Source organism: Kryptolebias marmoratus, linkage group LG1 (genome assembly GCF_001649575.2).
Source record: "Kryptolebias marmoratus isolate JLee-2015 linkage group LG1, ASM164957v2, whole genome shotgun sequence".
NCBI classification, from domain to species: domain Eukaryota; kingdom Metazoa; phylum Chordata; class Actinopteri; order Cyprinodontiformes; family Rivulidae; genus Kryptolebias; species Kryptolebias marmoratus.
The window spans coordinates 7,520,349-7,548,058 of record NC_051430.1 but is presented as its reverse complement, the minus strand read 5'-3'; the positions used below and the strand labels follow the sequence as shown (position 1 = coordinate 7,548,058).

Below are 27,710 nucleotides of genomic sequence, written 5' to 3'. Positions count from 1 at the left end.
CCCCCCCCCCCCCCTCCCCCCTTCTCCTGCCCACCCCCCCTCTAGAATGGATGACTCCAGGTACGCTGGAGGACAGTCATTTGGCTGTGGCCCCACTTCATTTCTCTCTGCCCCTCGAACACAACCGTGAGCGTGCCCGCCGTCCACCCCCCCCCTCCCCAACAAACGCTACAGCTCATGTATTTTTAATCTTTTGACAGATGCAATTATTCTTTACACGCCATGCTCGTTAATCTTAATGCAGTTATTACTATTCATGGCGAGACATGGTTTTTTTTCCCCCCTCCTGTTATTTCATTTGAGAGAGCCTCTCCCTCCGTGTGTGGGTGCCAGCTCACAACGCCCGGCGTCCAAATCAGAGCAGGCCAACAGCACGGTTAATGGATGCGAGGGGGGTTGGGGGGTGGGGGTACACGGTGGCTGCAGCTTCACATGGAACCTGTTGTTGTAGATGGATATGGTTAACATCCGGCCACATATCAGTTTTCGTCTTCTCCCTGCTGTTGAAAATAAAAGGCCGGGCATTCCTTGAAGGATCGCTTTTTTCGCCTTCAGCGGCGCACATATAACAGCTACACATGTGAGCGCTCAGGATAATCGTAAGCTTTGTTAGTGTTTGTATACAGCTAGAACTCAACAGTAAACTCTGAGCTGGTGAAACTTTTTGATGCAAGTGATTGAAGTAATTTTTCTCTTCTTTTATGAGGCCCCTAAGCCAAGATGTCAATCCACTGGAGTGTTTCATTAGCGTGCTATATTTTGATTTGCCTGTGACATTTCCCCATGCTGTGCGTTCCAACTCCTACCCAGTCTGGTGCTTGAAAGAGGCCTGTTAACAGTGTTTCCCTAACAATGTTTATATCACCTCCGCACAGTTTTGATCAGCGCACATAAACACGTCCTGATCACTGAACGCTGAAAAACAGTGGCAGCTTCTGCCCGGATTCTCTTCTGCTTTCCCAGAGACACGCCGAAACTTTTTCCCCCGGTCTGTTTCTTCCTCTCCTCCTCGCCTGCCTCTGCTCATCTCTCCCGGAGCGTGCGCGTGCGTGCGTCGCGATGCTTTAGGATGCGTGCGTGCGGGGCGTCGTTTGAACGCCTGCGTTTGTTGCCACCTCTGTGCGAGGCGGCGAGGCCCTGTCGCCAGGGGCGTAGCCTTGAGACTGACACTCCAGGTGTTTGCTCTTCCTCGCCTCCTCTCAGTATACACACTCATCCCCCAGGATCCGCCCCGCTCCCCCTCTCCTTTAGAACACGTCTCCTTTTATCTGAGCAGAAGACTTTGTGAAGAATCTGATCCAAATGCACCCCTCTAAGTGCGCGTGTGTGCGCGAGCGGGGCCTACGGCACGTCTGAGGAGTGTGTGTGCACGTCTACGTAAGCGTGTGTTCGAAGAAATGCTATGACAACAGTGCCTGCTAGTGGTGACCGCTGGTATTACGGTAGGGAGTTACATTGGTTTTATATATTTTTTTCTCTCCACAAAAAGACACTTATTATCGCGTGTTATGAGATGGTTATGCCTTACGTATTCACAGACGTGTCCCTCGGCTGTGGAAGATTCGGAACAGAAGCCACTGACCTCCAGTAATTCAGGCATTCAGATGCATAACGAATGGTTGGCCTTCCTCAGCCGCTTCATACACAAATGCAAGCACCAGAGAGAGAGGCCTGCAAGGCACAGTGAGCTGGCTTTATTGTAATTGTGCAGCTGAGTACCTTCAGTCAGGATGAGAGTGGAGGAAAAGTGCTTTGTGCATTTGTGGCAATCTGTTGGAAAAAATAAATAAATAAAAAAAATAAGGGCATATAAAAGCTGATGGAAAATGAAAGCTCTCTGGGCGGGACGAGATTATGCACAAGTGATTAATAAGAGCAGTAATAAACAAAGGCCCAGGAGATGTTTGAGGTGCTTAATAATGCATTATGTTCATAAAAGAGCCAGGCCTCTTCAACTCATCCCTGTGGAGTAGGAGACCCAGAGGGACCAGGAGAGAGTGTGCTCTTAGAAGACGGCAGCTGTATGTGTGTGTGTGTGTGTGTACAGGAATGCCTACATGCGTGTGTGTTCCAGAGATAAAATGCTGAAATAAAAACACAATAGACAGATATGCAGTCATGGGTAAGGTAATGTCCGCCCTCTTTCAGTTCTAGGGTTTTATGTATCGGGACATAATAAAACTAATCTGGTCTTTACCGGCTTCTACAATTCTTCACATCTAACCTAAAGTGAACAAAAACATGCAACAGATTCCATCATGTCATTATTTATCAAACAAATATGATGCCAAAGTGGAAAAGCTGTTTGTGGAAAGACTAAATCCATGTCATGATTCAGAAGCTTGTCTACATTTGAAAAAAACTAAAACCAAAAAACAAGCAAATTTGAAGCCAAAATGGAAAAGCAGTGTGTGAAAAACCAGGTCCACCATTCTGCTTCCACAGGATTTAGAAGGGAAAGTAGCAGCCAGGTGCTGCTGATCACAGTCCCAAGGTGGAAAGACATCAGCACAAACACCTCATAGCATCCGTCAGCATGGTGGTGGAGGTGTGATGATTTGGGTCGAACACAAACTCCTCTGTAGACCAAAGGACTCTGGAGTCAAATGTGAGCCCATCTGTCTGACAGCTGAAGCTTGGACCAAACTGGGTCATGATGAAACAGAACAATGATCCCAAACACAGCAGCTGATCTACAACAGAATGACTGAAGAAGAAAAGAATCAAGGTGTTGGAATGGGCCAATCAGAGTCCAGACCCTAAACCTGACTGAAAAGTTGTGGTGGGACCTTCAGAGAGCTGAGCAGAAACAAATGTCTGCAAATCTCAGTGATCTGAAGCAACAATGTAAAGAAGAGTGGGCCAAAATTTGTCCACAACCATGTGAGAGACTGATAACAGAGACAGCTACTCAGAGTTATTGCTGCTAAAGCTGGTTCAGGAGGTGGACTTAAGTTTTTGACACACATCATTTCCATTTTGTCTTTGTTTTGTTTAATAAGTAATGACACAGTGGAACCTGAATATTTTTAGAACCTGGTAAAGACCAAATCATTTTTATGCCCCTATTATAAATCCCTTGATGTGAAAGAGGGTGACCTTTCTTTTCCCCAGGCCTGTATTTACGATGTTAATTTGTGGTTAGTAAACAAAAATCAGAAGTTGGTGGCTTCTCTTTCTGTGTTGTTTCTAGTAAAGTTTGGATCGAATGTCACCGGCACTTCTTTTTTCACCGCAGCATCTCGTGTTAATTTTAAATGCCGCCTAGCTCCGCTCTTTGTTTCTTGACACGGTTCTTTGTTGCGAGCTTTAAAATGCCTCCGTATTGATGTCATTCCATCTTCGTCCTTCAGTCTGTCAAAGAAAGACGCAAACAGCAATGAAAGAGCACAGGTTAGAAAGTTTCTCTTTCAGCTTTTGTTTTGTTCTCGCACAAAAGCCGCCGCTTCCCACAGTCGCACTCCTTCCCTCTACTCATCTTTATATTTGAGTATTTTTCCTCCTCCTCCTCCCGCAACATCAAGGTAAAGCGAGTCTTCGGCTTGCCATCTGAATATCAAAATGCTTGATGGTTTAAAATACGCCACAAACAGAAAGCGGCGCGTTTCGGAATTTGTTGCGAGCAGTTTGTGTTCCTTTTCATCAAAAATTGTTCCTTGACAGGCTGGAGATAAGAGGCAGCATTTTTTTAAACACATTTTATCAGGTCTTTACATTGTCTGTGAAGGTGAAAGCAAAAGTGCTCTGTCAACCCAGTTTTGGTCCTTGACAACAATATTACAGCAGTGTTACTGTTTGTTGCAGCAGCGGCGGAGCTTGTTTGTGGACCTTGAAGTCCACTCAGAAGGGAAAAAAACAAGTCTGTTTTCAATGAAAAGGAAAAAAAAAAAACCTTGGAGCACAGCCTTGTAAATTAATTTGTTCGTGTTGTATGATGGGAACACAGCTGGCCTCATTAACATGCGCACAACAAATAATTATAGTGTTTTTTCTTTCTCTCTCCCTCTCTCTCTCTCTTCAGCCAGCCAATGCTTGGCTAATGGGCTTGCTGGGTTAATTATGTCAGAGCGTAATTACACAGGGCCCAGGGAGACATAATGGTGCACCCTACTGCGCCCACACCGCGTAATGATGGTGTATCGCTGACAGGGCCGAGACGGACCGCCCCGACGCACCTGCTTGTCTTGGCGCACAACACGCTCGTCCAATCCTACCCCAGCCCACCCCCGCCCACCTAGACCTGTGCACCTTCCTCTGAGGGGCCCACCCACAGTCCGCTGAGCCAACTGAGGGCTCCCCCCTGATGCTGTAGCTGCCTCCTGCTCAGCATTACGGTGACCTCATGGCCGCCCAGCCGAAGCGATGAAGCACGGCATCAATCAATCAAACGCTCGGAAGTCATGCAAACTTTTGTGGCGTCTTTAACTATTAGGACTCGTTAATGTGAAACTTTGTTCTCGCGCGCGCGTGTGTGTCGGCCATGTTCTCTGACGCCACCGGAGTTTCGTGTGCAAGTTTCTGGCAGGTTAGTCAGAATGAATCGGCCCCAGCGTTCGCAGGGATGCTAACACCGTTCGGCTTCCTTCTGTACAGTAATAACTATTGATTTCTTTCCTGTTTTTAATTATCTCTTTGTTAACATTTATTTAACAGCTGTTAAAGACATTTTCAACTCTACAATAACACATTAGGAAAAGCTTCGATCAAGATACTGTACACATTATACATTTTATAAATGCCACGAAGAGGGGAAATTTAATTTAAGCAGATTTTTTTTGTAATTATTATTATTTCAGGTTTGAATAATTTTTGATAAATAGGAAAACATATGAATGACTCTTTTTTTTAAAAGTTGGATTCATCTTTTATTTCATAATAGACACAAAGACTTAAATCTTAAAAAAGGTGTTTTTTCATTACTTTATGTTTTTGTTTTATGTGTGTAAATCAACGTCAGAATGGGGAGCTCTGTCAGGAATGATGTGCTATATCTTTTAGTAAATTGTTCAGGTTGACAGAAACGGCCAAAAAACTTGATAGAAATTCCACTTAAGCAACAACGTGATTTTGGCTGAACGAGCAGGAAAACCGTCTTTGGAGCTCTGTAGCTCTGTTAACATTTGCAGTAGAAACATCATTTGGAGTTTTAACAGATCACAGAAAGTTGAAAGTTGCCTGAATGAATTGACATTTTTAAATCTTCAAAATTGCAGTTTAAGTTTTCTGATTTTGGGGGTATTTTAAGAGCAGATTATTCCACTTAGAGTTCGATGATTTCGCAGTAATGTTTGAGCTGTCTAAATAGTCCAAATTATTGCAAACAAACTGTTTTCATTTCCCCCAAAACTATTATTTTTTGTACAGTTTACCCACTAACATGCAGGCATTTTTGTCTTCTTTCACCCAGTGTGTCCCACTATATCTGAGCTCAGAATTTCCTCTTCAAAACTGGAAGTGAAAGGACTGTTTAACTCTTCACATTGCCTGCATGAAACACTGCAGACGTAAATATCGACATGTGATGACCAGAGGCTTTAGCCACTGAAAGTTCATGACCTTTTCTTCAACACAGCCTCTAGGCAGTGTGTGACGACAATGGCAGCAGCTTGAACATTTCTTTTGATTTTGGTTCTCTTTGCACTCCTTTTATGCACCAAAAACGTCATTTTTTCAGCTTAGATCGTTACAAAAGTAAGCCCAAGAATTATTTTTCGGCTTTACAGAAAAGAGTTTTTGCAGATACTTTTAGACATTAGCTGCAGTGCATTGGGACCCTTCAAAGTTTCGTTATGTAGAAGCTTGGTCGTGATCCCGCTGGATCCGTATCTGCATTCACCAGAGGCAGGGACACATTAAATATCCAGTGATTTATTAGATTTATTAGCTCGGACAAGCTGCTGGTTCTCCGTCTCTTACTATAACCTGAGAGCAGACATCCACTCATCCATAATTAAGATAATGGATAAATTAAAAATGTGCCCGTATGCTGTGGATGCACTGAGTCACATTGGCCTCTGTGCAAATAAGACTTCATTAACTGTAATATTTCGCAGTTGACAGGGATGTGAGCTTTCATGCCTCGCGTAGTCTCTCCTCCAGGTTTTATTTGGTGGATTTAGTGTCAGAGCTTTTTTTTTTTTTTTCTTTAAGACGAGGCTTCAGTGCTTCTTATTAGCTGCATCAATTAGTAGCTGAGTTTTCTAAAGTTATAAGCAGACTTCCTGGACTCTCCTTCAGTAACTGTAGATCTTGGGCCCTCGGAGAGCATCCCCGCTGCTCGGCTTTGATGGGGGTTAATTTTGTATACGGACTTAAGTTATATCCCTTCACTTTAAATTTGACTTCACTCCGCTCCCCTGCCACTGATTGATAATCCTGGCTTGTCCATGCGTGAGAGATCCCTTACTATAATCTCTGTCCTTTGATCATTAAAAGTTGAAAGGATATATGGGAAAGAGGCTGATAAAGTGATTTCTGTGACAGAGGGTCGATGGGATAGCAGTGCTTTAAGTCATCCTGTTTGTCTTAGAAGGGGCTGTGCTCTTAATAGTGATGTCCCCCGTGACTGATGCAACAGCTCCCGCACTCGGTGTAACAGCGGGCGCAGGCGATGTTTGACTGTAAACGATCCTGGGAACAAAAAAATAAATAAAGAATAGCCCCATCAATTAAATGGTCCAAAATGTTGGGGTTTTTTTTTGTCTGATGAAAATGCAGATGTGGCGCACTGTAACGTTGCGAGCTGGATTTCAGTGAAATTGCAGAGCGTTTGTTTTTTTTTGTTGTTTTTTTTTTCCTGTGGCCCGCCGGCTCAGAGTTCGTTTTTTTTTTTTCTTCTTCTTCCTCTTCTTCTTTTTTTTCCGCCAGCGTCTGGCAAAGTTTAAACCTCTTTGGCTCCAACTTCTTATAAAAAGTCACTTCAGTCAGTGCCCGTACTGAAGAAGGGATCCAATTGGGTTCCACACAGAAGTCTTAAGATGAGTGGATGAAAGCTGTGGGAGAAAAAGTTTGTGCAGCAAAGCAGCGATTTTCCTCCTCTTTTAGAGTTTTGAAGGGCTGTGTGTGTGTGTGTTTCAGTGCACGTGTGTGCGTGTGGCTCCACATCTTGCCTCCCCCTCCACCCCACCCCCCTTGTCAAGGAGCTCCCCTGAGTTTCCCTCTCTGTGCTTTGGCACTAGAAGTCACCTCCTTTGGTGTTCGGCAGGCAGGTACACAACAGGAGCAGCTCTCTCTCTCTGAGCTGTTGAACTTTTCGGGAGGGGAAGAAAGGGAAGGGGAAGATTAAAAACAGCCCTGTGATGTGGAGTGCCGAGCTGCCTCCTGAGAATTCCTGGCATAATAATTTAAATGATCAAATGATACAGAGGAGACTTGTTAGCTGAGAAACAGCCTCCTAGTTGGCCCCATGGGCCCTGTGCTGCCGCGCATGCATTGCAAAACAGCTCCTCTGTTGTGCTAAAGAATTCCTCTCTTTTTTTAATATTTATTTTCTTCTCACCCCCTTTTCAGGAGCACACTTTTTCTACACTTTACCTAGGTGTATACTTGGCACTTCTGTCACATATTTATTATAATCTTCTTGTCTATTTTGCCATTTATCAGCACGCTGGAAGACTAATTAGATTTGATTTTCACACACGTGGGTCTGAGCGGAACTTGTGTCATTAGGTCCAGCCTGTGAAATTTTCAAAGGCGACAGAGAGGAAAGTCTAGGAGTCACTCTTTGGAAACAAGTCTCTGTGGAATAGTCTGTAATGCAGAAAACTCTGTAATGTGCTTTACACGGCGCACGTCGTAAAACTGCTATTTTGCTTTTTTTTGAAAAGTAGCAGCCTATGTCTATTATGTGAGCCCTGGTATTTTTTTTTCTTTCTTTCATTTTTTTTTCATTTCTTCAGAGATTTGTTTTGCCTCTGTTTTCACAGATCCAGCTCCTGTGCTGGAGGCCTCGCACTCCCTGGAGGAACGGCTGCAGCAGCTTCGGAGTTTGGCCCCAGACGGCGAGGCCCTGGTGCGAGAGATCAGCGGGCACTGGAAGAAGCACCTGGACCACCTTGAAAAGAAAGGTCAGTCCGGATCGTGCATTTCAGGGGTGCTTCAGTTCATGCCTGAAATGATGCACGCTGGTTTTGAGTCCAGCCTAGAAACAAAAAAAACGCAGTCAGCCGACTGTGTGATGGGCGTTTGTTTCATTCACGCAGAGGCCACAGAGGTCGGTCCATCAGATGTGGCTGTAACAGAGGAGACCTCAGAATCCAGCTCTCCAGCCTCCCTGATGACCCCGAGCAGCACCTCGGCTCCTGGGGCCCCAGGCTCCCCTCAACAGAACCACCAGGACCAAGCTGAGGACCGGCGGTGAGAACCAGAACCTTCTCCTCCTCGTCCACCTGCGCTACGCAGATTAATTCACTGCTTCCTGTTTGGTCAAAGTGAATCTATATCCACGTATCTAACGACCACACTTGTGATTTATGGAGACAACAAGGTTCTTCCTTTTCATATTAATGTGCCAATGATTTTTTTTTTTTTAATTTTGTCTCAATCTTTTGAATCAGGCATGTTTTATTTACTTCACTCAGCCTTGTATGCTTTCTTCGTAATGTTTGAGTCACAGTTTGCAACCACTGGCCAAAAAAATGCATGTAGTTTGATATTCATTTAGCTGTTTTATTTTGTAGAAATGAAAAAAAAAAAACAACAAATGACACAAACCTGATTAGTTTAACAGCTGAAAGTTGTGACTTTGTAAAAACATACCAAAAATGAAAGGCCTAGCGTTCCTTGAGAAAATCCAGATTGCCCTTTGGCACCTTTTTATGCCAAAGTTTAATGATAAAATCATCTTTTTATGGTTTGGTCGGAAAATAACATTAGGTGCAACAAAATTGCAAGATCTTGTGCCATCTCTTAGTGCTTGCAGTACGTGTTGGGGATGACTCTCAGCTACTACCAAACCAATTATTCACTCAATATCTGTCAAAGTGACTGAGTTGTAGCCATTCTTTTGTGTTTCCTAAGGTCAGTTATCTATAGCTGCCACCTAGAATGTAGGTGTATATTTAATTTCCGAACCTTTCATTAAAATCTGTCCAGTGGTGAATGGGATATTTTGCTAACAGACACAGATGCAGTTACATTTTTATAATTGTATTTAGCAAAAGCTTCAAGTCCGACTACAAGAGCGTCTTAAACCCACTTATTTATTTATTTATTTATTACTCCATCACACATGGCTTCACTAAGAGGGAGGAGGCTGTTGGCTTTTACATATCACTTTTTCCGCCTCGAGGCCTTTTATTGTAGCTTCAAGTGTGTGCGCCCGTGATGTAGAGAAGGAGCTGACAGTTTGTTCTCGTAGGGAGGAAGAGGAGGAGGAGGAGGAGGGCGCCGATGTTAGTCTGCCTGACAGACTATCAGAGGCCGAGGAGAAGATCAAAGTTCTGCATTCATGTAAGTGCTTTAAACACAGCAAAACACTGCAGCTGCTAAACTGAATTTGGACTTATTAAAAAGTCGCTTCTTGTAGCGTTTGCTTGGCGGTGATCCCCCCGCCGCTTTTTCCACTGGTGCTACTCACGCAAACAAAAGTTCAAATTTTCTATTTTAGATTTCACGCTGTGTTATTGTCTGATTATTTTTAAACCCACCCCCCAAAAAAGTGTTTTTGCTGAAAAGATTTGAGTGCACCTCTTGAACTTGACGAGTAAATCATTCTGTGATGTCACTGTAAGGTCAAAGGTCATGTGCATTTTTGTTTTTTAAGTTAATATCTCACTTCCTGTGGTTTATCTCTCACCAGCTTTGAGTACCGCTCAGTCCGAGCTGCTGGACCTGAGGTGTAAATACAAACAGGAGATGGCAAAAAAGTAAGTCTCCCATTTTTATTTTTTTTTTACCTTTTTTTAAAAGCTTGAAAAGTCCCTCCTACATGCTTCCTCCTGCCTGCAGCAGTCATGAAGCTCTTAGCCTTCGCCACTAATGCAGCATTTCAAGTGTGCGCGTGGGCCTTGTTTTGCCTGCTCAAAGTCACGTCCAGTGTGGAGCTGAGGAATGCCATTGTGAAGGCTGAGAGTGACTCAGCCACTAATGCAGGTCGATGAGAGAGGTCTGTGTTTGCCTTCACTGGCAGCTGGGCCTTGACAGCCCTCAAGAAGAATTGCTCCATTTAAAGATTGCTTCAGAAAACACTCTACCTTGTCCTGGTCTTTGAGCGCAATGTATCCACCGCGCGCCTGAAATGAATCTGAGCTTGTATGAAGGATGTCGATAGACATTCAAAGTAAACACTCCTTTGTTTGGGTTGTGCTCCAGAGCACAGTCAGCCGCCGCTAATGGATTTTTCTCCCAGGCTTAATACATGGCGCAATTGAACTGATGTTTCTAGAGCCGCTGCCATCTATTTTCTTGGACTGGACACATTTGCAGTTTGGCTTCAGCCTTTCTGAGTGGAGCAGCTGTTCCAGAGAGCATTTGAATCGCGGCGCGTTCGCACAGTTTCTGATCACACTGCCGTTGGCCAACAAGCAGCAGCGCTGACCCCCGAGCTCCATTTGCAGTTCTGCTTCTCTGACGACCCCCCCTCCCCCCCGAGCCTGTGGACGTGGAGCCTACTCTCGCCGAATGCCTTCTCCATGTTGATAAAAAAAAGACTATTTGTCTGTTTGACTTGAGATATGGTGATCAATAAAATAAGTGTCTCCCGTCCAACACGTCCCCTAACACCTGTTAGTGTTTGCTGTCATCTATCCCTACCTGTTAATGCGACTGCCGCACTGCCTAAACCGTCACAAACTAAGACTTAATAACACAACAGTCAGAGAAAATTTCAGCCTGTAACTGACAGGCTCTTTGTTTTGTTTACTTTGGATCGTCTTAACACAGCGACACCCCTGGATGTGTAACATTTTAACTTGATGTGAAGCAGCAAAGATGACGGGTGCAAACATGAAAGGCGCTGAGTGCTGTTAAGTTTAATCTGCATTTTAAAAGTCTAATATTGTCTTTGAGCACTTTTTTTATTCCTCCTTTTGTAAAAAAAAAAAAAAAAGACAACCCTATCCCAAAACTTCATAAACCCGTGTGCATATTTAAAACAATCACAGCATCCTCGTTATTTTATCCTCATCTGCCTTTTGAAAAATCAGGTCCCGCGTGAGCAAAATGAAACTGTTGAACTTCAAACAAACCAAACCTCATGAATAATCCCGCTCAGCTTCTGTTTTAAATGAGACACCTATGATTGTTCGATGCAGGAAGGGAAGTTGGATTGCAGCCTTTACAGGTTTTAGGAGACAAATCATTTGACCACCTTGTTGTAAAAGGCTTCAGGAGCCATGATCCTACGGGGTTTGGGTTTGTTTTGTAGGTTGAGTTTCTTTCTGTTGTTCGTTGCAGTTAGTTAGTCATGTTTTTCCTTGTTGTTTCGTTGGGATATTTTCCTGTTTTCAGCATGTTTCCTCCCTGTGTTATTGGCTTTTTTCCCTCAGTCATCTTTGCCTTCAGCTCATCATTCACGTATCTTAAATCCACTCACCTGTTTTCACTCAATAATCTATCCTCCTGCTATATAAACTCGTCACCTTTGTCAGATCAAACTGTTGCCTCCTGGTGGTCCTGGGTTTTTCCTTTTCTGACATCTCCCCCTCCTGCTTTCTGTATTATTGAGCTTTTGTAAGTTAGTTTTTGTTTTGTTTTTGCTGCCATAGCAGCTCGTTTTATTTCACTGTTAAAGCTCTGCTCACCTGCTCAGCTCCTGAGTCCACATTTTGGGTCCTCACCTCTCCGCTCATGACGTGCTCAGTATTGTTTAAGCAAACTGTCATACAGTTTATGGTAATGGTCCGAATAACCTTTGCTTTTATTCTGAGTGCAGCTGACAAGGACAGCACATAAGAAGCAACGTTGCGTGTTCGGACAATGCCACCATTGCGTCGTACGCAGGCTTTCTCTAGCCAGAGGCTAATTTGCAAACCTGGTCCTTGGCTGGGCTTTTTTAAACTCAAGTCAACAATAAAACTAGACAACCCACACGCACAAACAATGAAATGGAGGCGATGAAGGACAGGAAAACTAGGAACTCATTTAAAGGAGTAAAACATTTCAGTTTACAGCCTCATAGGCTGGAGTCCATCAGTGTTCACAAGTTTGTTGTTGTTTTAGCCACTGCTTATATATATATATGTGTGTGTGTGTGTGTGTGTGTGTGTGTTCAACTTTTTTCTATGTATAGCATGTATATAAATGAGATTTAGGTGCCAGGTTGTATCGTTACTATGGGAACAAATGTACAGAACTCTCATGTCGTTTTTTTTACGTGTTTGAATTTGAATTTTATTTATTTACAAACAGGGACAATATCTCACTGATAATGTAACAGCTGGCATGTGTATGGTGCTTTTTAGCTAACTGCTAATCTGTAGACCCAGGGTCCTTTTATAAGGTTTGGTTTTACTGATATTTTACATTAATTGTTAAGTATGTAAATTAGTTAAGATTTTAAAAAAAAAATTAAAAATATAGAAGGAAACTAAAAATGTCACTTTGCTTTTTGAGAAATTAACACTAGATTTATCCCTTACAGCAGTTTAACATGAAGTCAGTATTGTTTTTTTTCTTCTCAATTGGAAATTAGGGACATTTTCATAAGCCAGTTGATCGGTGTCTGATGTGTGTGTGTGTGTGTGTGTGTGTGTGTGTTGTAGGACGGCGGAAGTTGAAACCATCCTGGCAAACTTAGAGAAAGCAAATCAGGTGAGTACAGTCTCTCTTTACATTCCTCTGATTGAGAAGCTTCGTTTAGATAATCACTCCTGTAATCAAGCCTTGGCTTTAATTAGACGCCCTCAGTCCTCCCCCTCCCCGATTGTGTGATTTGGGAGTGTAAACTGAAGCCCCTGTCGGTGGGTGTCCTACGGCAGCACGGCTCCACTCGGCGCAGAACGGGAGACCTGTATGTGCGGTTGATGCCCCAGCGCTGAACGCTGGGGTTCTTCGTGATCGCACTGCCTTGATTGCTTTCTGTTTGGGTAAAACTTCCTCTCCGTACGCCTTGTTCTCCTCCTCTTTGCTCTCTCGTGCTTTTTCTTCCCCTCACTCCACTGCTCTGTGCCAGCAGCTCCCAGATAAATGTTCCGAAAATGAATCATTAATTAGCAGGCCGGGTGTGACAGAGCAGGTAAACAGTTTGGGGAATAAAGTGGGCTGACTAAACAGCCCCCTCAGCAGAATGAACCGGTGGCTGCACTCGTCTGCCCGGGCCCCCAGCTCACGTTCTCACTCGGCTTCAAATTTCCGCACAAGGGCGCCTCCCTTTGATTTATGTGCGTGCTCTTGCCTTGATCATCTCATTAGCCAATTGATGTGGCCCGGCGTATGAAAGCGGTGATGTTGTTTTTCTGTGCACAGAGAGCAGAAATGGCTCAGAGGGAAGTGGAGCGGCTAAAGGAGCAGTTAGCCAGCGGTTCGAGTGCCACCACGGGGAGCTGCCATCCAGCAGAGGGCACCACCAGGGTAAGAGTAATGTGACAACTTCCTCTTTTTAATGAGATCACCGGGACTGCAGTCGTGCTGTGTGATCAAGTACAGAGGAATGTTCTGTTCTCTTTACTCCCCTGCATTTATCGACAGCTAAAACTGCAGGCTAACTTCCACTTTTAACACTCAAATTGTTTTCTTCCAGTACATATGATCATTATCAGAATATCGTGTGTTGTGAAACATTTTCACTACTGTTACATAAATGGTATCTATTCACTGAGTCCCCCCTGTTTTTTTTTTTTTTTTTACAAATCCCTTCGCCCTTTAGGAGAAGAGCGAAAAGGGCGACGCACTGCCCACCCAGCTGGAGGCCACCTTGTTGGCGAAAGACCGAGAGATCCTGCACCTCCTTGAAAATATTCAGCGGCTGCAGTTCACGCTACAGGAAGTTCAGGAGACCTCGGCCAATCAGATACTGGAGCTGGAACGCCAGCTGGCCTACAAGACGGAAGCTATTGAGGTGAGTGGCACGGTGACTGGACGGGACGGGGTGGAGCGTGACGGACACCCGCTCTGCAGCCGCGGTGAATAACGAGTCGCTCCTTCTTCTCTTTCGTACCAGAGATTAGAGGCTAAACTGCAATCCCAGATGGACTACGAGGAGATTAAAACCGAACTCAGGTGAGAACTGGCGCCGTTAGAGTGTGTTAAGAAGTCCTAATGTTAAACAAAGATCCAATTATCTGCATGTTCTATTCTGCCTACAGTATACTAAAGGTTATGAAGCTGGCTTCAACAAACGGCAGCTCATCCCAGGTACATATGCTTCTGTTTAAACAGCCATATTAGGGAAACTAATGAAATTATACTGTTGTGTTTTTTAATGTTCTCGTTCTGTTATGAAAGAAAAAACATATATAGCAGTGCCGCTGAATTCTCCATTGATCGCCTTCCTGTTCATAGGATATCAGCACCCACTGGCATTGATTAATTGGATATTTACAGCTTTGTGTGTAAATAAATGTGTCTGCAACTGTGTGTGTTTCTAGGATTCTGCAAAGGCTGCAGAGGCTCTTTTGCTGGATAAAGAGGCCTTTCTTCCATCTCACAAGTACTTAGGAGACAAGAGTCGAATATTGCACAGCAATGGTAAGATGAAGGATCGGTTTCTGTAAACATAATCAGTTCAGTGTGCAGGGTTGTGGTGTTTTGAGGTTGTGAGCTTTGTCACCTTTTCACAGTTCACTGAATCTGGTCAATTTTAGTCGATTCTCTGATTGATTTCAGATAGAAATCTTTGCGTATAAATTGAGCTGGCTAAATCCTATTTGGCAGGAAAGGAAATTATTTACAACCCCAGTTCTAAAAAATGTTGGGAAGTTGTAAAAAATAAATAAATAAATCTGTAAATAAAAACAGAATTTAACTAGAAACAGTCAGAGAGCACAAACCTCTGAGTGCAATCTTTATCATAATCTGGATCACCAAGTCCAACGTTTCCTGAAAATTTCATCTAAATTTCTTCATTATTAGTTTTTATGTGATCTCACTAACAGAAAACATAGCTTCCTTGGCAGAGGTAATAATTTGCAGATCTCATAAATTTTATTTTATTCACAAAGAAACAAAGTAAATATATCAAATCTTTAAAATAAGAAATTGTACAATTAAAAAAAAAGATAGTTTTGGATTTTTTTTGGCAGCAACGCATCACAAAAAAGCCGTCTCAGGTCCATGTTTCCCTCTGTGAAGCCTCTCCTCTTCTTCTAACATCAGCCTGTAAACATCAAAGATCTGAGGAGAGCAGCTGCTGGAGGTTTTAGAAAAATGTTGTCCCATTCTGGTCTGATGGAGGACTCTAGCTGTTCAACAGTTCTGGGTCTCTGTGCCAGATGTTTTCAGCTGGTGAGAGGTCTGGACTGCAGACAGGTCAGTTCAGCAGCTGGACCATGTTGTTTGAATGGAGACAGTTTGTGGTTTAATATCATTTTACTGAAATATGCAGGGCCTTCCTGAAAACCACATCATCTGGATGGGAGCAGATGTTCTAAAGCCTGTTAATACTTTTCTGAATTGATGGTGCCTTTCTAAATGTATAAGCTGCCCATGCCATATGCACTGATGCACCTCCATACCATCAGAGAGGCAGGTTTTGAACTGGTGATAACAGGTTGGATGGTCACTCTACTCTTTAGAAAGGAGGACGTGGCATCCATGATTTCCAAAAAGAATTTCAAATTTTGATTCTTCTGACCACAGAACAGTTTTCCCCTTTCCTTCAGTCCATTTTAAATGAGCTCTGGTTCAGAGAAGACAGCAGAGTTTCTGGATGGTGTTCAGATATCTCTTCTTTTCCTGATAGAGCTTTAAGCAGCATTTGTGGCTCAGTGAACTGCGCTTACAGACAATGATCTGTGGAAGTGTCCCTGAGTCCATGCAGTGATGTCCAGAACAGAATCAGACCTGTTTTTACTGAGGAGGGCCCAAAGATCACAGACATCTAATACTGACTCTCAGCCTCTGAGCTCAGAGATTTCTCCAGATTCTTGTAACCTTTCAAAGACATTATGAACTGTAGTCAATATGTCTTCCCAATTTTCCATTTAGGAACATTAATCTGAAATTGTTCCACTATTTTTAGACACATACTTCACAGCCTGGTGAACCTCTGCCCATCTTTACTTCTGAGAGTTGTAGTCTCTCTAAAATGCTCTTTTTATACCCAGCTCTTTTACTGACTTGTTGCCAATTGACCTAATTAGTTGCAAAATGCTGCTCCAGGTGTTTGTTTTGTACAACTTACCTTTACAGCCTTTTGTTGCCTCTGTTTCAACTTTTTTGAGATGTGCTGCTGCCATCAAATTGAAAATTACCTTTTTTTTTCCTACAAATGGAATACTTTCTTAGTTCAAACATTTAACATGTTTACTATAATCCACTGTAAATAAAATATGGGATCATGAGATTTGCAGATCACTAAATTTTGTTTTTATCCACATTTTACACAATGTTCCATCTGTTTTAATATTAGGGTTGTGTGTTTTTGGCTACGCGTTATCAAGACGAGATTGGCAAAGGAGTCGTGTAAATAAAAACTTTTTTTTTTGCCATCAGACGATGACCATTCTGAGGACGCAGGCAGGGAAACGAGCAGGCCGCCTGGATCTCATTCATCTTCTTCTCAGGCAGACAGCCATGCCTCACCAAGCCCGGGTCCCCCCACCCTGGATGGCTCCTCCTCCAGCCACGATCTCCCCCGTCCTTTCTCTGTGTCCCCATGCTCCGGGGACCGGCTGTCAGGGGACCACGTCCTTCACAAGCAGCTCCTCTCGCCTCACTTTAAAAAGGAAGGCCTCGTGGCTTTCCCCACCGCACTCTATGCAGCGAAGGTTGCACTCATGTCAACCTGTCATGGGTCTGCAGGGGCCGGTGCCCCGGACGCCGGCCTGCCCAGTGACCAATCAGAAAGCGGCAGCTCCACTGCAGGAGAAGAGGACCAACTGGACACGGCGGAGATTGCCTTTCAGGTGAAAGAGCAGCTGCTGAAGCATAACATTGGCCAACGAGTGTTTGGCCACTACGTCTTGGGCCTCTCCCAGGGCTCAGTCAGTGAAATCCTGGCAAGACCAAAACCATGGAGGAAGCTGACTGTGAAAGGCAAAGAGCCGTTTATAAAGATGAAGCAGTTTCTCTCTGATGAACAGAACATCTTGGCTCTCAGGACCATCCAGGTCCGACAGAGAGGTGAGTGCAAAGACTGTGACAGAGTCAGAATAAATGAAAACTTGCAGTCTGACTTTAGGAACACACACTAATCCGTACAACACAAAATGAATGTGTGCTAAAGCTAAAAAATGGAAGTCCTAACATCCTTTGAAAGAATGCATATCGCCCGCTGAGTTTTAGACTAAGATCATCTTATGATGAGAAATGACAGACTTGTAGGCGTTTTGGTCAAACCTTGAAAATAAAGTTATCTGGTGATCTCTTACAATATTGTGAGAAGTCATGCTCAGAATATGTGTTGTGAATGACTCTCAGCTACTACCGCGTCACATTTTAGCTCAGTATCAGCAAAACTGACTGAGTTATAGCCATTTTTGTGTTGGCTAATGTTGATTAACTGTGGCGGCCATCTTTAATTAGATTGACTCTAAATGTTTATGAGGTGTAGACGTGCATCCAGTGGTTACTTTCTGAAAGTTTCATTAAAGTTTGTTCACTGATTTATGAGATATTTTGCTAACAGACAGAGTTAACTTTTAGCAGTTAAGCAAAGAGCTTGTGCGATCAGTAGCACTTGGAGTATGTGTTGTGACTGAATCTTAGCTGCTGTCACACCAAATTCTAGCACAATATCTGAAAAATTGACTCAATAATAGCCGATTTTCTGTTTTGTAAGGTCATTTGACTGTGGTGGCCATCTTGATTTTGGCTGGCTCCAAAAGTTAATCATTTGTAGAGATGCATCCGATCAATAGTTATTGAAAGTTTTGTTAAAATCTGTGCATTGGCATATGAGATTTTTTGCTAACAGACCAACAGGGTTTACACCAACAGTTAGTGCACTGTTAAGCGAAGATCCCGCGCCGTGTCTCGAGTTTGGAGTATCAGTTAGCGATGACTGTCAGCAACTACCGCAAACAAATTCTAGCTTAATATCTGTAAACCTGGCTAAGTTATGTCCACTTTTCTGTTTGCTAAGGTTGCTTAGCTGTGGCTGCCATCTTCAATTGAGTTGGCTCCAAAAGCTTAATGAGTGGTAGACGTGCACCCAGTCACTATTTTCTGAAAGTTGTGCTAAATTATGTCCACTGGTTGACAAGGTATTTTGCTAACACAACAGACAAACACTCATACAGACATGGGCAAAAACATTATCGCCCTTTTACCTTTGGCGACAGGTGATAATAATTGAGTGTTTAAAGGAGTTTACGAGCTCTGAGCTGAAATATATTTATTGGAATGTTTTTTTAATGTGTCTTCCTGTCTCGGTGGCTCCTGGATCCATGTAGGTGTGAACCCTCTGATCATCTTGGACCACATCGTCGACATCGTCCCAACTTCCTCTGCCGTGTTTTTAGTCTTACTTTAAAACTTTGTTTTCTCCCTAGATTTATAGCTTTTTGAAAGTCGAGCTTCCCGTATACTGCAACCTCAGATAGCACGCACTCAAAGGCACCCATTGATCTACCAGTCAAAAGCGAAGCCTTGGAACTGCTCTCTGATCAACCATCCCACTCACCGTCCTCCCTCCTCTCCCCCTCTCTCTCTCTGTTACCCTCTGTGGCAGGGAGCATCACTCCGCGCATCCGAACTCCTGAAACTGGGTCAGACGACGCCATTAGGAACATCCTAGAGCAGGCCAAAAAGGAGATCCAGTCCCAGAGAGGTGGTAAGGATAAAGGCTGGGTGTCATAAGTCGTAGTTGAAAGCTTTATCGATCGATTTTCTATTCTTACATTGACAATTTCTGCCATCTATTTTGATCGCTGTTTTAATGGATCTGGGTTGGAAAGGTGAATCTGTGTGTTGTTGTTGTTGCTTCAGGTGATGGAAAGGTGTCTCTGAATAGCTCTTCTGGCAGAGGCAGTAATGGCGCAGGCAGCAGCTCTGATGAAACCATAAAGAACATCCTGGAACAGGCCAGGAGGGAGATGGAGGCTCAGCAGCAGGCCCTGATGGAGATGGAGGTCTGCGGGAGGACCTCCACTGCCAGCTCAGGAGCTCAGGTAGAGCGCCTGGGGCCCCCCGAGCGCTCCCGTGTCCTCCCTTTACCCATTTCCATCAAACAGGAGGAAGGGGGCTGCGTTACCGTGTGCATGGCCGGCTCCATCAGCAGCCCCCAGACTCCCCTCAGCGTCCTCTCCCCCGCCGCCTTTGTTCAGAACATAATCCGCAAAGTCAAATCAGAAATTGGCGAGGCGGGCACCTACTTCGACCAGCACTGGTCTCAGGAGCGGGGACCCGTGGTGCTCGGAGTAGGAGGAGGAGGCGGCGGCTCCCGGCCCTTCAGCTCGGTCTCGCCCTCTTTGTCTTCCTCTTCCTCGGGGCCCTCCGCCTTGCCCCGGCCCTGGCAGCGCCTTGAGAACGGCGATGGCCTCCTCAACAGCGAGGAGGCCTCCAACGCCGAGGACGAGCTGGGCCTGGGCCGACCCGTGGAGGTGAAGATGGAGTCGGACACCTCAGTGAGCGGGGAGTCGCCGGGGCCGGGCCCGGGACGCCTTTCCTACTACCCGGCGTATATTCCTCGTGCCCTGAAGCCCACCGTGCCCCCCCTGACACCAGAGCAGTATGAGATGTACATGTATCGGGAGGTGGACACCATCGAGCTGACCCGGCAGGTGAAGGAGAAGCTGGCAAAGAACGGCATCTGCCAGAGGATCTTTGGTGAAAAGGTTAGCTGCTGTTTTTTTATTTTTTATTTTTATTTAACATCTTTCTACTAACAGGCACAAAGAAAAAATGTGATGTTGATTTGGTTAAACTGAACTGTGTTAAGATGTAATGGTCAGTTCAACCTTATCATAAGTTAATTAAAGTCTCAGCAGATTTAAAAGAAAGCTTTTCCATCTTCCTGCTCCCCATGGTTAACATTAAGGTAGACCAAGGTAACATCTGTAGACCACAGTATAAGGATACATTTTCGTGAAAAGGTAGGTGCATCGTTTAATCCCCACAACAGGTTGCACCTAAATTGTAGCATCCCAATGTCTCTTTTGGTTAATAGAAGGGTTTTTACGTAGCGGGGAATGAAGCTGATCTTTTTATGATTTGATGGTGTTTCGTAACAATCAAATTAATTTAAATCAGCTTTATTTTTAGAACACATTTAAAACAACCAAAGATGAGCAAAGTGCTGTCCAGTAAAACCATAAAACAGTTCAAATAAAGCCAAAAACAGAAACTCACTGAAACAGAAAGAGAGTAATGGCATTACAGCAAGTAAAAAAAAAGTTCAATTACTTAAAACCCAAACCATTAAAGCCAAATAAAATGCCTTAAGATGTGTTTAGAAAGCTTCATCCGAGGGGGGGGCACACTTTGATTTGTTGTTCCACAGCCTTGTGACAAAGGCACAATCTCCCTGAATGAGCAGTCTGGAACGTGAAACATCTAAAAGCAGTTCCTCGGGAGATCTAAGCCAGTGGAGAGAGGCTAACACAGGAGCGTCGTCGGCTGCAGAAGTCCGAAAGAGCTGCAGACGGGACAGCAGAGACTGAACAAAGCTAATAAAGAGAATGGATTTGAGCTTGGAAACGTTTCTGGGTTGTAGAAAACAGGTCTTTACCCCAGAGTTAATCCATTTATTTAAATCTTTACTGACACTAGGACTTCTGGCGTGGTAGATCAAATGATAATAGCTTTAAGTAGGAAGCCAAGTGTGCAGAAGTATTTGGAGGGGCAAAAATTTATCCAAGATCTGCAATCATTTAATGAAGACAGTTGGAGGCCATCATAATACTATAACAAATCATCACAGCTAACATTATGTTTAAGTATTTGCATGATGAGCCCATAAAAAGCCCCTTCAGGTACATATAATCTTGTGTGGGAAATTGCTATAAATGCAGTAACTGTAAGTTGTCTGTTTTCATTAGCCTGCATACAGGTTAAATCGGTCAAATAAGTTGGTTTGATATTTGTAAATCACGCTCGGCATCAGCTCCTCACATATGTTTGTATGTTCAAGCATTTTTAGGATTTTAACAAAACAAACAAACAAAAAGGTTTTGTAAAAATGATAGGGTTTATTAAAGTTAGCTTTCATTCTTACAAGACTTTCTGAACCTGACCGGCGTCAACATTTTTGGTGTGTTGTCTCCCTCTAGTGGTTGTTTGCTGAAAGTGCGTCAGTCCGAATCTTTACTCAAGACCGACAAAGATATCATTCTGTTATGATAGTGTGGATTATTAATCCTCAATGTTCCACCGATACGTGTGGTGTTTGATATGTGAAAAGTACTGTTTTCAGTCTCATGTCTGACTGTGGTTGCACAACAACAGGTGCTGGGGCTTTCTCAGGGCAGTGTCAGCGACATGCTGTCCCGGCCAAAACCCTGGAGCAAGCTGACTCAGAAAGGCAGGGAGCCCTTCATCCGCATGCAGCTGTGGTTACTGGATCAGCTCGGCCAAAGCCTCAGTCAGCCCCCGAACCAATGCCACACTCAGGGTAAGGCTGCATTTTTTACAAAGCACACGCATAACTCCTATAGGGACTGTCACACACGATCAGTACAACTAGAAATGCTGTTTTAGTAAAGCTTTGATTAAAATATACATAAATAAATCGATGTATGACAGGGAGGGTATAAACCTCCTGGTATAAACCTATCCAAATCTCCTCTGTTTTCAGATAAAAGTCCAGTGACAGCCCAGTCTTCACCCTCCCCACCTTCTAGCCCAGCAGAGAGCCACCCCAGTCCACTGCTTGAGCCTGTCAGTCTATCCCTAGAGAGCAGCAAAGAGAACCAACAACCTGAAAGCCTGGGTCTGGGGCTGCCCCCCAACACAGAAGGAGAAAAACCCACTCCCAGCCTCATGGCCCTACATCAGCCCACCAACCCAGTGGGCATCCAGGAGCTGGTGGCCATGTCTCCAGAGCTGGACACCTACGCCATCACCAAGAAGGTCAAGGAGGTGCTAACTGACAACAACCTTGGTGGGTCTGAGTTCTCACTGTGGGGTCGAGTTAACGATGTAGTCAGTCGCTGCTCTTATAAATGTGTTGTTTGTTCGCAGGCCAACGTCTTTTTGGCGAGACCATCCTGGGTCTGACTCAGGGTTCAGTGTCCGACCTGCTCTCCAGGCCCAAACCGTGGCACAAACTCAGCCTCAAAGGCAGAGAACCTTTTGTCCGCATGCAGCTTTGGCTCAATGATCCTCACAACGTAGACAAGCTGAGGACCATGAAGAAGATGGAGAAAAAAGGTGGGGACCCACAGGGCTTTCCGTCAAGTCTTTGAGTGAAAGTATCCCATGTTGTTGGTGTGTTTTGTCCCAACTTTTCCTCCTTTTGTCTGCTCCTAGCTTATCTGAAAAGGCGGTATGGACTGCTGAGCACTGGCTCTGACAGCGACTCACCCAGCACCCGCTCTGAGTGCGTGAGTCCTGCCTTGGCCTCGCTGGACCTGTGTCCCTTCAGTCAGGTGAAGAAGCCTCGGGTGGTGCTCGGAGCTGAGGAGAAGGAAGCCCTGAGGAAGGCCTACCTGCTGGAGCCGTACCCCTCTCAGAACACCATCGAGATGCTGGCGTCGCAGCTCAACCTGAAAACCAACACGGTCATCAACTGGTTTCACAACTACAGGCCAGTCCAGTTCTCTGTGTGACCAATAAGAAATAAGAAACATCAAATGTTTTAAACAATACATACACCTGCTTTGTTATCGCCCGCCACTGAAGGCGTAAAGGCGATAAAAAGGTAGCTGTTATGTGTCTTTGTAGCGTTAGTAAAATATCTCTTAAACCTCTGGACAGATTTTAAGGAACTCCCTGAAAAGTAATCTGTGGGTGCAAATCGACAACTCATTAACTTTTGAAGTAAACCCAAATCAAGATGGCTGCCACAACCAACCAACCAAACAAACAAAAAAAAACAACTATAACTCAGCTGGTTTTACAAATATGCTGCTAAAATTTGGTGTGGCCAAAGCTTAGCATCATCCCCAACACATACCTGACATCAGCACTGTCTGTCTGTTAGCAAAAAAAAAGGCATTTGGAGTCAGCTCAATTCAAGATGGCCACCACAGCTAATCAACCTTTGCCACCACATAATTCGGTCAGATTTCCAGATACTGAGCTAGGATTTGGTGTGGTAGTAGCTGAGAGTCATCCTCAATACATTCTCTAAGCGCTCACTCATTTAACTAGATTGCACAAAATTGCGTGAGATTGTGCATATTATAATGGTACGAGGTTTGACCAAAACGGCTATAAGTCAGTCCCTTTTTCAGCATGAAATGATTTTAGTTTAAAACTCTGGCGTGAAGGGAATGCTAGGCCTTTAATTTCAGTTTCGAAAGTCTTTCACTAAACGACTGTCTTAACAGTGGCAATGTTGTGTAGGTCCAGGATGCGGCGGGAAGTGCTGATGGAGGGTCTTCCAGATAACGACACAGACGCTGAGCACCACAGCTACTCCCCCTCGGTGACACAGAGCCCCCACTCTGACGGAGAGGAGAGGAGGTTGCAGCAGCCCTCAGGACATGTCCACTCCAGCATCAACAACGTGCTGCCTCACGTCAAACAGGAGGCAACAGACAGGGAAGATGGTGGGGTGGAGGAGGGGGACGGCGCTATGAAACAGTCGGGCGTTCAGTGTTTCCCTAAAGCCTTCCCGTCTTTAAAAAGCGAGCACGAGGACTCCATCGCTGGCTGCCGCGAGCCCCACGTGGCCGGCCAGAGCTTGATGCAGGATGAAAGGGTGAGTAGCCAGGTTCAAGGACTCTACCCTGGTGCAGTTTCCATGGATGGCCCGCAGAGAGCCAACCAGTCCAGGCACGAGGGCGAAGAATCTGGTAAGTCGCCTGTTGATCCAGTCAGCTTCAAGGCCTCGTCGGAGCCGTGCCGCAGCAGCCTGGAGGTCTCCCTCAACTCCCCCTCTGCTGCTTCGTCACCAGGTCTCATGATGTCAGTCTCCCCTGTTCCCTCCTCCTCGGCTCCCATATCGCCCTCGCTGCCCAATCCCCCTCCGGCGAGCACCAGCCACAGCCTGGATGCCAACTTGCTGCCCCCCTTCCAAAGCCCCAAGCTCAACAGAAACACTCAGAGACGCAATGAGAAAATGGCCAACCTCAGTAACATCATCCACAGGCTGGAGAGAGCGGCCAATCGAGAAGAAACGCTGGAATGGGAGTTTTAAAGCCCGCTTTCCCATCGCCTGGTCCAGAAGTCCGTCACTGCACACAGGACGTTCGGACAGAAGCTTCCTGCAGACACGTAAAGAGCCCGGCTCCTGTCGGCCTGTCCTCTCAGACTGACCGCTCACGGGAAATGAGAATGCAAATCTAAACACGAAGCTGAATTTCCTACAATAACTTAAGAATTGAAAAAAGAATTTATAAAGACACCTTTTTTTTTTTTTTTTTAAATAATGCGTACTGCTTTGAAATATATGTGACAGCACTAGCTGTTGTTTTACCTACTGGACTTGACATGAAGACTTTTGCAGCTATGGTGTCATTAAATGTACACTGAAGTTCTGAAGATTGCCACTGGGTGAGATTAAAAAAAGACCTCTGTCTTAAGCCATTAAAAGCACTATAACTATTTGAAAAGAGACATTGACCAAATTTGCTACTTTTTGAATAGCAGTTTTTCAAATTTTGTCTGTCAGACTGGACAGTTTAAGTCAAGTAAGGTGAAATTCAATTACTGACTGAGGGATAGTCCTTTAAGACTCTAAATATTCAACTTCTTGTATGTACTTAGTTTCTTGGTGATATGTTTTGAAATATTTGTAACTCACACGTATAAAATGTGGTTGTACATGTTGTAGAATTGTCTGCAATAGCCTTCTCTAAATCTGATGTAGCATGATACTCACCTGACCCTTTTATTCTCTGTAGTTAGTCACCTGTGAATATACTTGAGCAAAAACAAACAAAAAAAAGGTTGAACAACAACGACAAGTTGAAAAGCCTGCAAAAAAAGGGGTAAAAAAATGTAACGGTAAATTTAACACTAAGATCCTTATTTTTTTTTTTTTTAATAATCTTTGAGGTTTACAGTTTAGGGCCCTTGTGCTTTTGGTAGGAAGTGACACATTCACTTCACATAAGCACAGTTTACACGATTTCTTTCAGACTTACCTCTTTGACCCTCTAAGGCACTGGTTCTCTGACTCTTTAACGGGCCAAGACACTGGACACCCGGTTTACCTCAGATTAGGTTTGTGCACGCCATGCATTTCATAAACATAAACATAACACACAACAATTTGAACTGGTGGGGGAGCAATCCCCCTGTGTCATGCCTCAGACTAGACTTGATTCTTCAGAGATCAAACTAGAAGCAAAAATGGATGGAATGATGAGCAGAAATGTTCCTTTATGAAGAATGCGTGGTCATTTGCAGAAAGAGTAACAAAAAACAAAGTCCACCCTCTTTTAGTTCTAGGGTTTTACATATCAGGGCATAATAAAAATGATCTTTCACCATGTTATTATTTATTAAACAAAAATGAAGCCAAAATGGAAAATCTGTCTGAAAAACTAAACCCACCCTTTCTACTTCCAGAGTATTTAAGAGGTTCAGTCTCAGCTATCAGCAGCTGAAAACTTAACAAAACTTTTAGAATAATGTCCTTTGGACAGAAGAGACCAAAGTAGAGATGTTTAAGAGCCAAACACAGCATATCAGCACAAACACCCCATGCCAGCTGTCAGCACAGTGGTGGAGGTATGATGGTTTGGACTCCTTGCAGTCATTGAGTTGACCATGAACTCCTCTGTATACCAAAGGACTCTGGAGTCAAATGTGAGCCCATCTGTCTGACAGCTGAAGCTTGGACCAAACTGGGTCATGATGAAACAGAACAATGATCCCAAACACAGCAGCTGATCTACAACAGAATGACTGAAGAAGAAAAGAATCAAGGTGCTGGAATGGTCCAGTCAGAGTCCAGAACCTCAACCTGACTGAAATGCTGTGGTGGGACCTTCAGAGAGCTGAGCAGAAACAAATGTCTGCAAACCTCAATGAACTGAAGTAAAAATGTAAAGAAGAGGGAGACAAAATTCCTCCACAAACATGTAAAAACTGTAAAAGTCAGACAGAACAAAAAATGCTGAGCATTATTGCTGTTAAAGGAGGGCCTACAAACTGTTCCACGCAGATTTTCCATTCTGGCTTCATTTCTGCTGAATAAATAATAGCAAAGTGGAATTTGTTGTCCGTTTTTCTTCACTTGAGAAACCTGGTGAAGACCAGATTATTATTATTATTATTACTCTCTGCCATGTAAAACCCCTAGAATCGAAAGGAGATAGACCTTCTTTCCCCTCGTTATTGTGAGGAAATGTTTCCTGTGTTTGTGTGAGGCTCCTCTTCCAGGTAACTCCCGACTGAGTGCACATTCCTAAAACGAGCCTTTTACTGCTGTTAGAATAAACTTCACTTGACAAAAAGCCTCAGCTTCCAAGCACTAGAGTGGTGTGCAGTGATCTACTTTAAGACTGAAGCTCAGTCTATTTGAAAGCATGATGCGTACAGTATGACCTCTCATCCGACCTGAAAAACGTTCAGTTTGTAAGTACACTAGATTAAAGGACACCCCCTCATATTATCTTTGACCACTCGTGTATTGTGTCTGTAGCAGTTTCTTTTGTCATGCTTGCAAGATGTTCTTTATGTATTTTGCCTCTATTTTATACTCAGAACAGTTAACTAGATATTCAATACCTCGTGTATGAAGTACTTACAGCACTTAGATTTTGATAATTGTGAGGACTCGAGAAAATTTCAACTATGAACATTATCCTAACTTAGTGTCCACAAGTCTTTGCCTTTACTGTATTGTTGAATTTGGTAGTAAACACTTGCACATGTCTACATAGTTCCGAGGACTTGGATTGTATTATGTAGAGGTATATATTACACAATTATAAGAAAAAATAAAATAAAATAAAATCCTACATTCTTGGGACAAAATGTGCTGAATATAATAAAATAGAGTGTACAGATTTAATAAACCAAACCCATTCAAGCCAGTTCTGGTCTGGCAAGCTTGCCCACGTTTTAGACCTTTCTCTCAGGGTAGTCTTGCTTTTTAAAGCTTTATTGGTGCATTTGCTCTCATCGGTGATGGTGATTCTGATAAATGTGGTGTAGAGAATGACTCTGTTATACTGTTCAATAAATGATCATGTGGAAGTCGTATGATGACGGGAGTTTCAGCTCTCGCATAAAATGACGATTCGTTGGGAGACCTGATGCAGTTTTGTAATTCATTACACGGATGTGTCAAAGTACAATGTAGAATTGCCAGAAAGTGGCTGATGGTAGATTTTTCTTTTCAATTAATTTATTTTTAACTTGCTCTCTGAAACACTGTTTTGTTTTTCTTGGAGCGTTTCTGCTGGTTTTCTTTCCACCATGCATAATATACTGTATGATTTGGAGTGACATTTCTTCTGTGAAGCAGTCATTGTCTTTTATAGTAACATGGACACATGACTGAAAAATGAAAAAGAAATGTATTTACCTTGATCATTATCTTCTCATGTAAAGCT

At 43.8% G+C, this 27,710-nt stretch overlaps 1 protein-coding gene across 2 annotated transcripts in view; it reads left to right on the top strand.

The window, feature by feature from the left end:
- cux2b (cut-like homeobox 2b) overlaps positions 1 to 25,877 on the top strand; it is a 120,832-nt gene extending 94,955 nt beyond the window's left edge. For both annotated transcript variants that reach the window (XM_017414724.3, XM_017414725.3), the window contains exons 5-22: positions 7,926 to 8,066; positions 8,202 to 8,355; positions 9,359 to 9,450; positions 9,800 to 9,866; positions 12,702 to 12,750; positions 13,405 to 13,509; positions 13,805 to 13,996; positions 14,099 to 14,157; positions 14,244 to 14,292; positions 14,526 to 14,625; positions 16,591 to 17,220; positions 18,770 to 18,871; positions 19,027 to 19,874; positions 21,484 to 21,649; positions 21,833 to 22,138; positions 22,219 to 22,407; positions 22,507 to 22,783; positions 23,545 to 25,877. In XM_017414724.3, coding sequence (XP_017270213.1) covers positions 7,926 to 8,066; positions 8,202 to 8,355; positions 9,359 to 9,450; positions 9,800 to 9,866; positions 12,702 to 12,750; positions 13,405 to 13,509; positions 13,805 to 13,996; positions 14,099 to 14,157; positions 14,244 to 14,292; positions 14,526 to 14,625; positions 16,591 to 17,220; positions 18,770 to 18,871; positions 19,027 to 19,874; positions 21,484 to 21,649; positions 21,833 to 22,138; positions 22,219 to 22,407; positions 22,507 to 22,783; positions 23,545 to 24,340 — 4,322 coding nt within the window. In that variant the 3' untranslated portion in view covers positions 24,341 to 25,877. The remainder of the gene's footprint in view (positions 1 to 7,925; positions 8,067 to 8,201; positions 8,356 to 9,358; positions 9,451 to 9,799; positions 9,867 to 12,701; positions 12,751 to 13,404; positions 13,510 to 13,804; positions 13,997 to 14,098; positions 14,158 to 14,243; positions 14,293 to 14,525; positions 14,626 to 16,590; positions 17,221 to 18,769; positions 18,872 to 19,026; positions 19,875 to 21,483; positions 21,650 to 21,832; positions 22,139 to 22,218; positions 22,408 to 22,506; positions 22,784 to 23,544) is intronic.
- Positions 25,878 to 27,710: the final 1,833 nt, after the last annotated feature.